This window comes from Cavia porcellus, unplaced genomic scaffold (assembly GCF_034190915.1).
Source record: "Cavia porcellus strain 051 isolate PalLab524CR breed Dunkin Hartley unplaced genomic scaffold, mCavPor4.1 scaffold_19, whole genome shotgun sequence".
In the NCBI taxonomy this organism is placed as follows: Eukaryota; Metazoa; Chordata; class Mammalia; order Rodentia; family Caviidae; genus Cavia; species Cavia porcellus.
The window spans coordinates 63,675,247-63,690,420 of NW_026947502.1; the positions used below are offsets into that span (position 1 = coordinate 63,675,247).

At 44.8% G+C, this 15,174-nt stretch overlaps 1 protein-coding gene across 2 annotated transcripts; it reads left to right on the forward strand.

The window, feature by feature from the left end:
- Positions 1 to 6,867: 6,867 nt before the first annotated feature.
- On the forward strand, positions 6,868 to 13,261 carry Cyp11b1 (cytochrome P450, family 11, subfamily b, polypeptide 1). Of its 2 annotated transcripts, none has more exons than XM_063230427.1 (9): positions 6,868 to 7,137; positions 7,460 to 7,615; positions 9,088 to 9,287; positions 9,408 to 9,611; positions 9,859 to 10,010; positions 11,417 to 11,583; positions 11,943 to 12,021; positions 12,098 to 12,286; positions 12,551 to 12,735. In XM_063230427.1, the coding sequence occupies exons 1-9, from the start codon at positions 6,890 to 6,892 to the stop codon at positions 12,596 to 12,598; spliced, it is 1,443 nt and encodes a 480-aa protein (XP_063086497.1). In that variant the 5' UTR covers positions 6,868 to 6,889; the 3' UTR covers positions 12,599 to 12,735. The 2 variants fall into 2 exon arrangements, with proteins under 2 accessions (XP_063086497.1, NP_001166410.1); NM_001172939.1 differs by having other exon boundaries at positions 6,891 to 7,137; positions 12,641 to 13,261.
- Positions 13,262 to 15,174: the final 1,913 nt, after the last annotated feature.

The window sequence follows — 15,174 nt, forward strand, 5'->3', positions numbered from 1 at the left end:
CTGCAGACCTATGGCCAGGCATGGCAGCTAAACAGGCTGGGCTAGGCTGGTAGTGTGGGCCAGCCCACCTATCGGGAGCTCAGCAGGTCTCCAAATGAAGCCGGGAATGGGGAGGCTGATGTGGAAGCCTCAAACCCACCTCTCTCCTTCACTGCACCTGGAAGCCTGAGGGAACTCCAGCAGTCTGGGCGCAGAAATCCAGAGTCCTCCAGACACGCAGAGAGGCCAGTGAGGGCACCCCAGATCTGCCCAGCTCCTCCTCTGCAGACCTATGGCCAGGCGCGGCAGCTAAACAGGCTGGGCTAGGCTGGTAGTGTGGGCCAGCCCACCTATCGGGAGCTCAGCAGGTCTCCAAATGAAGCCGGGAATGGGGAGGCTGATGTGGAAGCCTCAAACCCACCTCTCCCCTTCACTGCACCTGGAAGCCTGAGGGAACTCCAGCAGTCTGGGCGCAGAAATCCAGAGTCCTCCAGACATGCAGAGAGGCCAGTGAGGGCACCCCAGATCTGCCCAGCTCCTCCTCTGCAGACCTATGGCCAGGCGCAGCTGCTAAACAGGCTGGGCTAGGCTGGTAGTGTGGGCCAGCCCACCTATCAGGAGCTCAGCAGGTCTCCAAATGAAGCCGGGAATGGGGAGGCTGATGTGGAAGCCTCAAACCCACCTCTCCCCTTCACTGCACCTGGAAGCCTGAGGGAACTCCAGCAGTCTGGGCGCAGAAATCCAGAGTCCTCCAGACACGCAGAGAGGCCAGTGAGGGCACCCCAGATCTGCCCAGCTCCTCCTCTGCAGACCTATGGCCAGGCGCGGCTGCTAAACAGGCTGGGCTAGGCTGGTAGTGTGGGCCAGCCCACCTATCGGGAGCTCAGCAGGTCTCCAAATGAAGCCGGGAATGGGGAGGCTGATGTGGGAGCCTCAAACCCACCTCTCTCCTTCACTGCACCTGGAAGCCTGAGGGAACTCCAGCAGTCTGGGCGCAGAAATCCAGAGTCCTCCAGACACGCAGAGAGGCCAGTGAGGGCACCCCAGATCTGCCCAGCTCCTCCTCTGCAGACCTGTGGCCAGGCGCCAGAAAAAGCTTTTGCTGAGGTCCAACATTCATTCATGATAAGGACCTTACAGAAAGTTGGAATAGATGGTCTTTACCTCAATATGATAAAGCCCATCTTGACAAACCAACTGCCAGTATCATACTAAATGGCCAAAAACTGAAAGCCTTTACCTTAAAATCAAGCACAAGACAAGGATATCCCTTATCACCGCTCCTATCTGATATAGTACTGGAAACACAAGCCAGAGCAATTGGACCTAAGAGAGAAATAAAAGGGGTAAAGGTAGGAAAAGAGGAAGTTAAATTATCATTATTTGCAGATAACATGATAATCTACATAGAAGATCTGTCAGAACTCCATTGAAAGTCTCCCAAATATAATAAATAAATTCAACAATGCAGCTGGATACAAAATTAATACGCAAAAATCAATGGCATTCCTATACACTAACAGCAAAGTCACTGAAAGAGAAATAGGACAAGTCACATCCCTCACACTAGCCTACAAAAAATGAAATACTAAGGAATTAATCTCATGAAAGAAGTGAAATCCCTATGCAGGGAAAATTATAATACCCTGAAAAAGAAATTGAAGATGATCTCAGAAAATGGAAAGACATCCCTTGCTCATGGATAGGAAGAATAAATATTGTGAAAATGGACATCCTCCCAAAACTCTTACACAGAATCAATGCAAGCCCAATGAAAATACCCTCAATAAACCTCATAGATCTAGAGAAATCAAGCCTAAAATTCATCTGGAACCAGAAGAGACCCAGAATATCAAAGACAATTGTAAGCAGCAAAGGGGAGGCAAGAAGCATCATAATCCATGACTTGAAGTTATACTACAGAGCACCTGTAGTGAAATCAACACGGTACTGGAATCAAAACAGAGATGAAGATCAATGGAATAGATTAGAAGATACAACCACAATTACCAACACACTCAACCATCTTATCTTTGATAAAGGGGCCAAACATGGTCACTGGAAGAACAACAGTCTCTTTAATAAATGATTTTGAAAAAACTGACTCTCCGTATGCCAAAAACTAAAACTAGACTCATGTCTATCACCATATACTAAATTAAACTCCAAATGGATCAAAGATCTGAATATTAAAAGAGAAATACTAAATCAATTGACAAACAAATTGGGTAAAAATCTTAAAGATATAGGGGTAGGTAGAGAATTCATGACCAAAAATCACACCACACGGGAAATACTTCCCAGAATCAATAACTAGGATCATGTCTTATTAAAAAGTTTCTGCATGTCAAAAGAAATCTCTAACATAGGGAAAATGAAACCCACAAACTGAGAAAAAATCTTAGTGAACTGTCCCTCAGACAAAGGACTTCTGTCTAAAACATATAAAGAATTAAAAAAGAAATCAGACCCCAAAAATTCAAACATTCAATCCAAAAATGGGCATCTCAGATGAATACACAGTTCTCAGATGGAGAAATACAAATGGCAAAAAAAAAACCATGATAAAATGTTCATCATCATTACTCATTAGAGAAATGCAAATGAAAACCACACTGAGATTCGATCTTACTCTTGGCAGAATGGCCAGGGTCAAGAAAACCAACAACAACAAATGCTGGAGAGGCTGTGGGGAAAAAGGGACTCTCCTGCACTGTTGGTGGGAGTGTAGACTGGGGCAACCATTGTGGAGGTCAGTCTAGAGATTTCTCAAAAAGCTGGGATTGAAAGTCCCATTTGATCCAGCTATTCCACTTCTAGGCATAGTCTCAGAACAGAAAACATCATACTACATATGTGCACCCCTGTTTATAGCAGCACAATTTGTAATAGTTCTTGGAAATAACCTAAGTGTCCATCAATTCAGCAATGGTTAAAATGATGTGGTATTTTTATATAATGGAGTACTATTCAGTGATAAAGAATAATCACATTGAGATATTTATAAATAAATGGGTGCAGGTTGAGACCACACCCATAAACAACATAACTCAAACTCACATGTACAAATACTGAGTAGTTTCCCTAGTGTAAGAAATGGTAAGAATACATAAAAGTATGTGTAATCATGATTCCCCATTATATTGCTTTAAAGCCTTATAATCTTCTCATTCATTAATTCTTGATTGTTTGATTTTATTGTCTGTGACGATATTAACAGCTATTTTGAGGAAAACAAGAAATTATAATAGCTAGTGCTGATTTAATATCATCTTTTTTTGAAGTCCCACCAAGCTTTTGTTCTTCTGTCTCCATTGGTTTTATCATGTTGTATCTTATTGGAATTTATTATATGCGATAGTATAAACAAACTTTTTTATGGACAAGGAGGTAATATAGAAACTATTGTGTGTTTCCTGTTGGTTACTTCTGAATGCCCTGTAATACTTTCATTCTCTTGAATGATTTTACACTGTCTTGTTATGTTTGATAGTATAGTATATGAAGGTATACTCAAATATTTCAAGGAAAGAGACTGTATGAGCTACTGTTATGTCAGGTTATCTTGTGGTGAAACACTATGTTGCGTAAGCTGTTCTGTTCTGACCTGTTTTATTATATCCTCTTTTATTTTAACTTTTTTTAAATACAAAAAGTCATGCGTGGAATAATTTGACTTACTTTGCATTTTCAGAAGCCCATTTTACAGACTAGTGTGTATTCCACTTCAGAGAAAGTCCCAAGTGTTGCTGAGAAGAATGTATATTCTGTTGATGGTGGATGGAATACTCTGGAAGTATCTATTAATTCCGTTCATTTGAAAATTTGATTTAATTCTGATATATCTTGTTGATCTGTCCATTTGTGACACTGGTATATTGAAGCCCTTCATAAGAATTGTATTAGTGCTTATCGGACTTTTCAAGACCCTTACTGTTTGTTTTATGACATTTCATGTGCTAGTATTTGGTGTGAAATGGTTAGAATTGTTATCTTTTCCTTTCGTATTTTTCCCTTAACCCATAATGGTTTCTGGCCAGGCTTCATAGTTCATGCTTCACATCCCGGCACATGGTAGGCTGAGGCAAGGAGTATCAACGAAAGTTCAAGGCCAACCTGGGCTATATAGTGAGTTCAAACTCAACCAGTCTCAAGCTCAAACTGCTCTCAAATAAACAACGAAAAAGAAACAATAACAGCAGTAATAGCAACAACAGCAACAAAAGCAAAACAACACCTAGTGACCTTTGTCTCTTCTGATCAGTCTTTATTTGAAATCCACCTTCTCAGAAATTAGGATAGCAACTCCTGCTTTTTTTCTGATTTCTCATTGCATGAAATAGTATTTTCAGTAGACTAATTTTTCATCTGTGAATTTGTTTTCGAATTGAATATCTTTCTTTTATAGAGTGCATTGTTTGGTATTGTTTACGATCCATTCTGCAAATCTGTGACTATGGATTGGGCAACTAAAACCATGCACATCAAAAGTTATTAGTGAAGTCAGAAGTGGTGGTACATAGCTGTTATCCCAGCACCTGGGAGACTGAGGCAGGAGGGTCACCAAGAATTTGAGGACAGCTTAGACTACATAGCGAGTTCAAGGCTGGTCTGAACTACACGGTTAGACCCTGTTTTTAAAAAGGAGTTATGATTAAGAAGTACTGACCTTTATCATTTCCTGTCAACAGATTTTTTTCCTGTTTCTGAGTTTCTTATTTCTCCCCCGTTTCCTTATCTGTTCATTTCACCAGGTGTATTCATTCTTTTTGACATTCTGGCACTGTGGACATCATTGTCTCTTTCTAGGATACTGTTAAGAAATTTTTGTAATGCTTCTTTGATGACGATGAATTCTTAAGGTGCTCCTTGTTATGAAATGACCTTAATTTTTCATCAATTTTAAAGGTGTGTTTTGCAGGATAGATAAGATGGGGTTTAAAGATATTAACTTTTGTGGTTAAAACATTTCACTCTAGGTACTACTGGCCTTTAAAGTTTCTATAAAGACGTCTGCTGTATGTATTTCCAGTAGGTTTAACTTTATCTATGATTTTTTTCTAGCAATTTTTAGAATTTTTGTCCTTTGATGGATATCTGACACTTAGAGTAAAATGTGGCATCTTTTAGTGATGGTTGTTTGGGCACCCTATGCATCACTTACGTGTGTGTAATTTCCTTCCCTGCATTTGAGAAGATTTCTCCAAATATTTCCCAGAAAAGGATTTTTATGCTAATTGCATTGCCTTCTGATCTTTCACTGTTTCAGTTACTCTTAAATGAGTCTTCTCTGCAGACAGCAGGCAGTGGACAGCTTTGCTCCACCATTCCTTTCCAGCATGAACTTTGTGCCTTGGGTCCAGCCAACCGTGGACTGAGCTCTCTGGGATGTGGCTCCCAAAGTACAGGAAATTAAAACAAAAATAAACAAATTGGATCACATAAAATATAAAGTGTTCTGCCTGGCAACAGAAGCAATCACGAATAACAAAGAGAAAATCTACAGAATAGCTGCCATCATTCACTTGAGCTAGAATTAATATCCAGAATACATACACAAAGAACTCAACAGAAAGCAAGTAACCCATTTGAGGGAAAGGCAAGTGTCATGGACATATAGTCCTAATAGAAAAATTACAAGTGACCAACAATTGCATTAAAGAATGCTCAATACCTTTAGTCATCAGCAGAGTGCAAACCGAAACTCCAAGGAAATGTTTCATCCAGTTACAGTGGCTATGATGAAAACACCAGAAGATTGTAAGGGATGGCAAGGCGGTAGAAAAAGGTGGCATCCAATGTTAACAGAAATGTTAGTTACTAAGGTCATTACACATCCAAGAACGGAGGTTCTGAAACACTGAAAACAGAAACACCATGTGAGCAGGCATCCCATGGCACATGTCCAAAAGAAAAGAAAGAAGCAGGCCAGAGAGTCACCTGTAACCACGTGTTTACTACAGCAGTGTTCACAAGAACCAGTCTATGGAATCAAACCAAGTGCCTGCCACTAAATGGAATGGGTAAGAAGATGTGGTATGAGTCAAGATGTCTTTAAAATGAAGACATCTTGTCATTCTCAACAATACGAACCTGGAGGACACTATGTTAAGTGAAATAAGTGAGGCATAGTGACACAAGTAATACAGATCTAACTTACACGTGGCATCTAAAAACAGCAAATTTATACAAGCAGAAAGTGAAATAGTTACCATGGAATAGAGTTGGTGATTGAGAATATGTTCATCAAAAACAACTTTCCACGTAGCAAGAGGAAATAAGTTCAAGATCTCTGAATAAAAATGTGCTTAATATAATTATTCCCAATATATGTTATGTTGCTAAAAGAGTAAATTGTGAATTCTCAATCCAAAGATATATGTACATTGATCTATACTTAATTTAGCTCAAACTGACCTTAGCACAATAATATATAGTTATTTCAAAATAAAGATTATAAAACATAAATACATAATTCCTGTCATTTAAAAGTTAATTTTTAAAAAGTAAATAAATAAATACAGGTTAGTACAAGTGATGAAAACCCATCCACCCTCCTTGAGCTCTTGGTCCCAAAGGAAATGATGACTTGTTCAAGGTTCTAAGATAAGATAATAGCTTCATTCATCAAAATGTTCTTGCTCATGGGAAGGAACAGATCTCTACCCCCACTGGGAACTCCTGCAAACTTCCACACAGAACCTGCTTCTGACCTCTGCTCTCTCCCACATGGCAGACATGAAATCCGGCCCATTGATTTCCTCCACCTCAAGCTAGAGGCCCCAGCCTTGACCTCTTTTTTGTGTATCTTGCGCAGACTCAGGGACAGTTTCTCCCATGACATGATCAGTGGCAGTGCAGGCCCCTGGGAGACATAAAAAGGACCTGACTGCATCGGGTTGCAGAGAGCATGAAAATGGCATTTAGGTTGAAGTCAGATGTGCGGCTGGCAGGTTCTTGGCTGTGCCTGCGTGGGGCCAGGGCACTGGGCACCAGAGCAGTCACGGCCTCCAAAGCCTCAGTGCTGCCCTTTGAAGTCATACCCCAACACCAGGGCAACAAGAGGCAGAGGGTGCTGCAGTTCTGGAAGGAGCAGAACCATGATGACTTGCACCTGGAGATGCACCAGACCTTCCAGGAGCTGGGGCCGATTTTCAGGTAATGCCCTTCAGAGTCCCTTGTTGAGGATCCCCAGAGTCTCCTGTCCTGCTGGAAACCAGGATGTTACTAGGCATACAGTGCCACAATTTCCCTGTGCTTGTGGAGCTTGGTGGGGTTTTTGAGTCTTTGACATGGAGATCATGACTCTTAATAAGAACAGAGCAAAACAGGGCTCATTCTGGCAGGGACAGGATGCAGAAGCACTGAAGTGGGAAAGGTCAAGTGGTACAAAGGCAAATCCGGGCAAAAGGGGAGTTCTGACAGGACCTAGTCTGTGTTGATGACAGGATAGCTACAGGGCTTGTGCACTGTCTTATAGGTGTGATGTGGGAAGTACACGGATAGTCGCTGTGATGCTGCCAGAGGACTGTGCGAGGCTGCACCAGGCAGAGAGCCCCTATCCCCATCGCATGCACCTGGAGCCCTGGATGGCCTACAGAGAGCACCGACGGCAGAACCTTGGCGTGTTTTTGCTGTAAGGGACCAGTTAGGATATGGAGGGAGGTGGGTTTAACTCCCAAGACATGAAAAGGTAAGAAGGAACAGACCCTTGGCTCTAGGACAGATGGTGGAAATCAGGTGACTGCCAAGCACAGATGTGTGCACTGAGAAGGGGAGAAAATGGCCCAGGGCCACAGCCAGTGAATTCCAGATCTTGAAGTCTACCTGGCTGCAGTCTCTCTGACCCGTGCCCTCCAAGTCATAAGCAATATTTGATTTGTGGGACAGAGTCCTGGGGGTATGAGTAATGAGGATGCAAGATCAGGATGACTCTTTGTGTTGAGAAACAAAGTTCTAAATGCGCTATTCGCACTGGGACCTGGATTCGTCTTGTGGATTCAGGGAACCCCTGGACAGTAAGCTGGAAGAAGGGAGCTAGAAAGAGGTTGTCATTGGGAGCTCAGAGTGCTAAAAGGAAGATGATGGACTGTGGGAAATCTTGTCAGGAAGTGAACTCCCTTGGGATAGCATGGTTTAAAGAAAGAGGTCCCTTGACTGTAGCTCCTTAGAGGACAGGAAGCTGGCAGTGACAGAAAACCAAATGGAAGGTCAGGGAGAAGTGTCGGTATGTGAATGTGAAGGAACTGGTGAGTTGGGGTGTGTGTGTGTGTGTGTGTGTGTGTGTGTGTGTGTGTGTTTGTGTGTGTGTCTGTGTGTAGATAGCAGTAGACAGAAATACATGCTGGAGGTCTGTGTGTCTTTTCATGCATTTTCATGTGTGCATGGTTATTATGTCTTGTTTGCCTCCCCGAGTGCGTGCATATGTTTGCACATAGGTTTGAGTTTCAGTGTAGGTGCAGATGTGTGCATGTAGCTATGGGTGTGATTGCTGTCAATAGTTTCAGGAACCAGTCATAGAAAAAGGCAGGTGTGTGGCTCTGAGTAGAGATTGTTGCCTGCCATTCCCTGGAGAGTCTCCGCAGAGCCCCTCTGATCTCTGGTATGTGGCTTGGAAATGTGCTATTATTTGAATCCTTGCTGCAATACGTTGGGGACCTTCCTGGTGATATACAGAGGATAGTGACTGAGAGGCAGCATGCCTCATAGACAAGGACAGGGAGGCAGAAGTTCACCCTCTCTTCCCCTTGGAACATAGTGTGGGTCAGGTAGGCATAACTTGACAGTAGTGTCAACCTCCTGTCACGGAGATAAAGACTTCCTACCTAGGCAAAGTTGGCAGGAACACTGTGAGAGCAGAATTAGGGTCCTGGGAGTTCAGATGAAAGAAAATGCCTCTCTGCAACAGCGCTGACTAGCAGATTTCACTGTCTTGTCACCATTTAGACTTCAATGGTTATGATATCAGAACATGAAGGTGACTCTAAGAGAAAGCAACAAGCACCTGTGGCAGACTGACCCTATGGACACATTCATCTCCCAGTGACCCACAATTTCTCTGGAGACTATGAATGTGGGGCTGAGTTTGACTTTAGCTCTGCCCTACAGGAATGGGCCTGAATGGCTCTCCAACCGACGGTGGCTGAACCCAAATGTGCTGTCCCCAAAGGCAGTGCAAAACCTCCTCCCCATGGTAGACACAGTGGCAAGAGACTTCTCAGAGGCTCTGAAGCAGAAGGTACTTCAGAGTGCCCAGGGGAGCCTGACCATGGACATGCAGCCCGACATCCATAAGTATACTGTGGAAGGTGGGTTAAAGATTTGTCCGAATCCCAGGGCATGGGGAGTCAGCCAGCAATGGTGATGTAGGTCTGGGGTGGTGATTCAAGGCCAGCACTGTCTTTACTCAGCAATGCCATTCTCTGCAGTCAGCAATTTTGCACTATTTGGTGAAAGACTGGGCCTTTTTGGCTGTAACCCCAGCTCTCAAAGCCTGAAATTCATCCATGCCCTGGAGGCCGTATTTAAAACGACCACACAGTTAATGTTTCTGCCAAGAAGTCTATCCCGCTGGATGAGAAGTCAAGCATGGAAGGAGCACTTTGAGGCCTGGGACTACATTTCTGAGTATGGTAAGGCCCAGTGACAATAGGGTCATCTACTTTCCCAGGCAAAAATCACCCCTCTTACAGGATCACTAGGAGGCAAAAATAGCAGGGTAATAGCCACCTATAGTGTTGCCAGCATGTTGGGATGAGACTGGGGCTGGCCTAAGATAGAGGTAACAAAAGGAGTACAGAGATGTGGACTGATGGGAAGGAGAACAAGGAATCTCGGCTCCCAATTCTAGGGTGCTGAGAGCTTTGTTTTCTCCTGCAGCTGAAAATCGCATCCAGAAGAAATATGAGGAGCTTGCTCGAGGTTGCTCTCAGTACAACAGCATTGTGGCAAATCTGATGCTGCAGGGGAATTTACCACTACGTGCCATGAAAGCAAACATTATGGACCTCGTGGCAGGGAGTGTGGACACGGTCAGACCAGCAGCTACCCCACCAATGCCATGAAGCTCACCTGAACTCTTTGCAGTGTCTTTTTATATATAGTTACCAAAAGACCCATGGAGGGAGGCATTGTCGCAACATTCTTCTTGCATAGAGTCATGAAACATTGGAAAGGTTGAGGTGGGGGCAGAATACTGGAGCGCACATGGAGCCTCACAAATTTGGCAGCCACAGGTGTGGAAAGCCACGTGGAGGCTCAGGCAGAGTGAAGACAGACTTCCTGCGAGGAGTCTTTCCCACTTGTGCACATAGGGAACCTGGGAGGATGGAGAAAGGCTGAGTGGCACATGTGGGCTCACACAACAAAACCTGACAAGCAGCATAGGCATTAAGCAAAGATGCTTGGTGGGCAGAGCAGACGAGGGTAAGAGGTTCAGGGGTGCTGCTGGGAGAGGAGGAAGCTGGTGGCAACACAGGCAGGAGGGGGCTGGGTCTCTGGCAGAATCTTTCCTGTCACAGATGAAACCTTGTTTCCATAGCATCTGCTAAGTTCTTACTCAGAGATAGGCCTGTACATTCAGAGCAGAGAGTCAAGCCAGGCTGGGACACACAGAGAACAAGGGAGGATGCAGCCACCCAGGACAAGTGCCAGGGGGAACTCGTAAGGGAACAGAGAGACACTGAGCCAAATGTGCAGTAATGAAGCAAAGAACACAGGCCAGCACAGGCGAGGAAAGGAGGGAAAAGCCCTGGGCACAAAATCCACAGGACCTGGCAAGGCTTCAGGATGGTTGAGGCAGGTAGAGATGGAGGCAGATGGGGCAGAGAGGGAAAGGGCTCCTATCAGAAATGGCCAGAGAAGAAATCCCTTTATGCTAAGCCGAGAAAGCCTACCATGGCAGCATGAGGTCAGCGTGGGCCCTCCTAACCCCATAGAGCAGAGAGGATAGCTTTCAGGGTAGTCCAGCAGTGTCAGGCAGGCCCTTGCGAGGCCATTTCTGTGAGTCAGGTCATAATGATCCTTTTTGGAGGCAGTGAAACAGTACTCAGAAGGGCAAAGGGAGGTGTTTTTCAGAGCATCAGAGATGACCCTAAGGAGAAATTATTAGGCCTCAGAGAATCATGTTCTGTTAGCACAGTTAGGGCTGTGCACTGCCCGGACAGAAAAGCTGTTAGAAGCTGATGGGTGTGATCTCCAGAGCACTTCTTAATGATGTCATGGGTCACTCTCTGAGCCTTCAAGAAGTATGTAGACACTGAAGTGATATGGGATGGGGGCCTTTCCATCGGGACTTGTGTACATGTCTATGTTGTCAGTGCAGTCTTGAAGCCCAAGATGCTGAGCCTTTTCTATGCTGGGTATGTTTATGCAAGGGCTGCTATAGATGGAGGGCATGGCAATGTGTACTCTGATACTTACCCTCTGTGTCCTGCAGACAGCCTTACCATTGATGATGACACTCTTTGAGTTGGCCAGGAATCCTACCGTGCAGCAGGCCCTGCGGCAGGAGAGCATGGCTACTGAACCCAATATTTATGAGAATCCCCAGAGACTCAGAATGGAGCTCCCCCTTCTGTGGGCAGCCATCAAGGAAACCCTGAGGTAGGGGCTAATTGAACCCTTGCAAATGTCGTGAGTCTCTGCTCAGGGGCTCGAGCACAGAGGGGAGCTGATGAGCAATATTTCCTGGGAACTCATTGCTCCTCAGCTTCTCTTCTAGCTCTAATGCTGTGTTTATGTGTGTGGCTTTTTCTCTGGGATCCCGCTTCGACATTCTGTGCTTACCTCCATGTTCTCTTTAACTTGAGCCGCCCATGTTGGTGCTGTCTGGGTGAGCTCTGCAGGTACAGGACAGCCACCCTCAGGATGAGGGCTCCCTATTCCTTTTGGGGACACAGGTCAAAAGGCTGGTGATAAGACCTGTCACAGCTGGGGCTTTTGTGTTGGACTCTCATTCCCAGGATGTACCCTGTTGGTCTTTTTCTGGAGAGATTCCTGACCTCACCCTTGGTGCTTCAGAACTACCACATCCCAGCAGGGGTGAGTGAGTCTCTATGGTTCCTACTGGAAGTTTCCACTCTGTCCATCTCACACGTCTCTCTGCATCTCTTTGTAGACTTTGGTGCATTTAAATCTGTACTCCATGGGCCGAAACCCTGAGGTGTTCCTGAGTCCAGAGCATTACAACCCCCAGCGGTGGCTGGAGAACAAGGAGACCTATAAGCATCTGGCCTTTGGATTTGGGGTTCGCCAGTGTATTGGACGGCGCCTAGCAGAAGTGGAGATGCTGCTGTTTCTCCATCATGTGAGTGGTGTGTGCGGGGCCTGTGGAATGGACTGGCCCTTGGCAGAGATATGGTGTGGATTCTGTGGTAGACGCTCTTACAGTTTAAGGAAAGGCTTTTTCTGGGTGAGTCTTTGCTCAGTAGTGCAGAGTCTGTATGTGGGTGGTTTGTGCTGTGGAAGAATAGGTGTGACCCAGACAAGATGTGACCCTTAGTCTGGTGCCAGGCTGGTGTGGGGTTTGGTATAGGGTGGGCTGCATGGGAGCAACAGTTCCTCCTTCCAGAAGTCTGGGGCTGCACTAGGAGCTGGAGCAAAGCATTCAGGACCCTGAGGCTGCTCGGGAATACAGAGAGAAGTCCCACTTCTATCCTAGGTGCTGAAGTCCTTCTGTGTGGAGACAGCATTCCAAGAGGATGTGAAGTTCGCCTACCGCTTCGTTATGATGCCCACCTCTGCACCCCTCCTCACTTTCAGGCCTGTCAGCTAATGTCACCTTCCTGCTGAGTCTCCCCACCATGCCACCATTGTCTGTCCCTATGACTCTAGACCATTCCGCCACTTCTGCAAAGGCACTGCTTCCTAGCTACACTGCTGCTCAGTGGACCTTCTGATGAAACAGTCCCTGCAAAAGCAATAAGAACTGTGGGAGCAATAAAACTCAAAATGTGTAATAGTCATTATACAAAACAGAAGAAAAGAAAGTGCTCTAAATGATATAACTGCATATAAATTTAAGTGTGTAAGATAAACAATGATATTACTGAGTTTTGTTGGATCATTGAACAGAACTGTTTGCAGTCTCACTGTTTGAATGTTCACTTTACATGCTTTAATCTTGTAACTTGAACGAACAAATATTTCTAAGATGACAATATGTAATTCATTAACTAGTGATTTTCTACTGTTTATTTTTTTCTGAAATTCTGTATAACTTGTACCCTTTTTCTGCTTTTTTTCCCCTTTTTTTCCTTAAATTAAAAAAAAGAAACAGTCACTGCAATGTCCTGAAGGCAAATTTGGGTTAGTAAAGTTGTTCAGTGAGACCACAGCACCATTCAGGTGAATCCTGGTCAAATGACCAAGCAGGCTATCTCAATTTTGCTATCCTCACCTACCTTTTCCTGAAACTATTCTATGTTGGACAGTGCAGCTATCAGGTGAGCAGTGTGTGCAGACACACCCCTCATCTTTCTGTGTAGCTCATACAAATTTGTTGGCTTCCACATGACCCATGTCCATATCTCTGGGTATTATCTTAGGTATATGACCATGAATCCTGGGACCTGAGACTCCATGTACAATTGGCACTTGTGTCCGTGTCTTCTTTGCTGCTGAAATAGGTGGTCAACCATTGACATTACCCATCCTGGAGTGACGACACAACAGTGTAGAGTGGTGTACTGTAATTATTGCGATCACTTATTCTGAAGCAGTCCCACAAGCAAGGAGAGAAATATGGTGCTGGACAGAACTGCAGTCACATATGTAATTCACATCAACAACATACTGTGGGGAGGTCTTCTATAGAGCAGACAATGCTGGACAAACAAACATTTTAATGCATAGGCCCTGTGCTTTGCTGTGGCAACTCCGGAGAGGGCTTAGGGGAATGGGAACTTGTGTGGGTAAAAAACCTTGAATGGACCGAGAGATGTCACCTTCTGACAGGAGCGGCATGACTGGGATGGTAATTTCCTGATGACTGTGAGTTATCCTCAACACATAGGCATGTGTCATGTGGCAGGACCTGGTATAGGAAGGGGCAGCTGCAGTGTGTGGTGAGAAATGCTGAAAGCCTTAATGTAAGCACTGAGATCACCTGTCACAGCACAGCTTGGCAGGCCAGTGCAGGAGAGGGTTGTGTCCAGGTTAGTCTACACCAAATCATACTGTCTGTGTCTCAGTGTATCCCAAGGGAAATAATAACAAAATGTAGTAGACTAGATATTTCACAAACAGGAGAGCTTTTATTTTTAACATTTCTTTGATCTCAGAAGTCCTAGCTCAAGAAAACAGTGCGTTCAGTGTCTGGTTAAATGTGTCTTTTGATTGACAGATGGTAAATTCTGCCTGTACAAAAGGCTCAGGCCACTCTAAATCCACTTCTGTAACTACACAGCCCTTAGAAGAGTGGTTCCTCCTAGCCTAATCACCCTATCGTAGCCCAACCATCTTATGATCATGACACTGGTGATGACGTTCCAACATGAATATCACGGAATCCTGATAAGGGTGATGTTTGAAGTACAAGTCATCCTGATTCAAATCATTTTGTACAGCTGGGAAATCAAACACGTTATATGCTTTTAAGCACAATACTGGAAAGGTCTTTGGATGGACATGCCCATCCAGAAGGAAGAGATGGGAAGTAAGAAAGATATTACAAACCAGAATGATTGCAAAGAACCACCAACATATACAGCATTATTCTTTAAGTTTCAGGAAAGATGTTTGAGTTCAAACCCCACACTGCAGACCCATTGGGACACAGAGTGGATCCCCCACTCCCGCTCCAATACCCTAAGGGCTTTTCTCAGGAGAGCCCATGCTAATGCTCTCCAAAAGCTGATTCCTCCACTGGGGTCTCTCGGTTTCACCACCTGCATCGATTCCTTGGGCATTGTTGTCTCAAATAGTCCTGCCTGCTTAGATCCTGGGCCAGAAGCGCTGTGTGGGGCCATCTGGTCTGGAGGTAGTAGAGACAACAAACACCCACAGCCCAGGAAGTCTGTCCTCCAGCAGAGATGGGTCACATGGACACCCCTTACATCAGCCACTTCTTCTCCTAAGAAAGTAGCTTGTGTGGCCCATGCCACACCTTGGCCAATTGTAGCCATATTTCAGGTAGTTAAACAATTAGGCCTCCAGAATCAAGGCGGCTGAGCTGCGAAGCACAACAAGACAGTA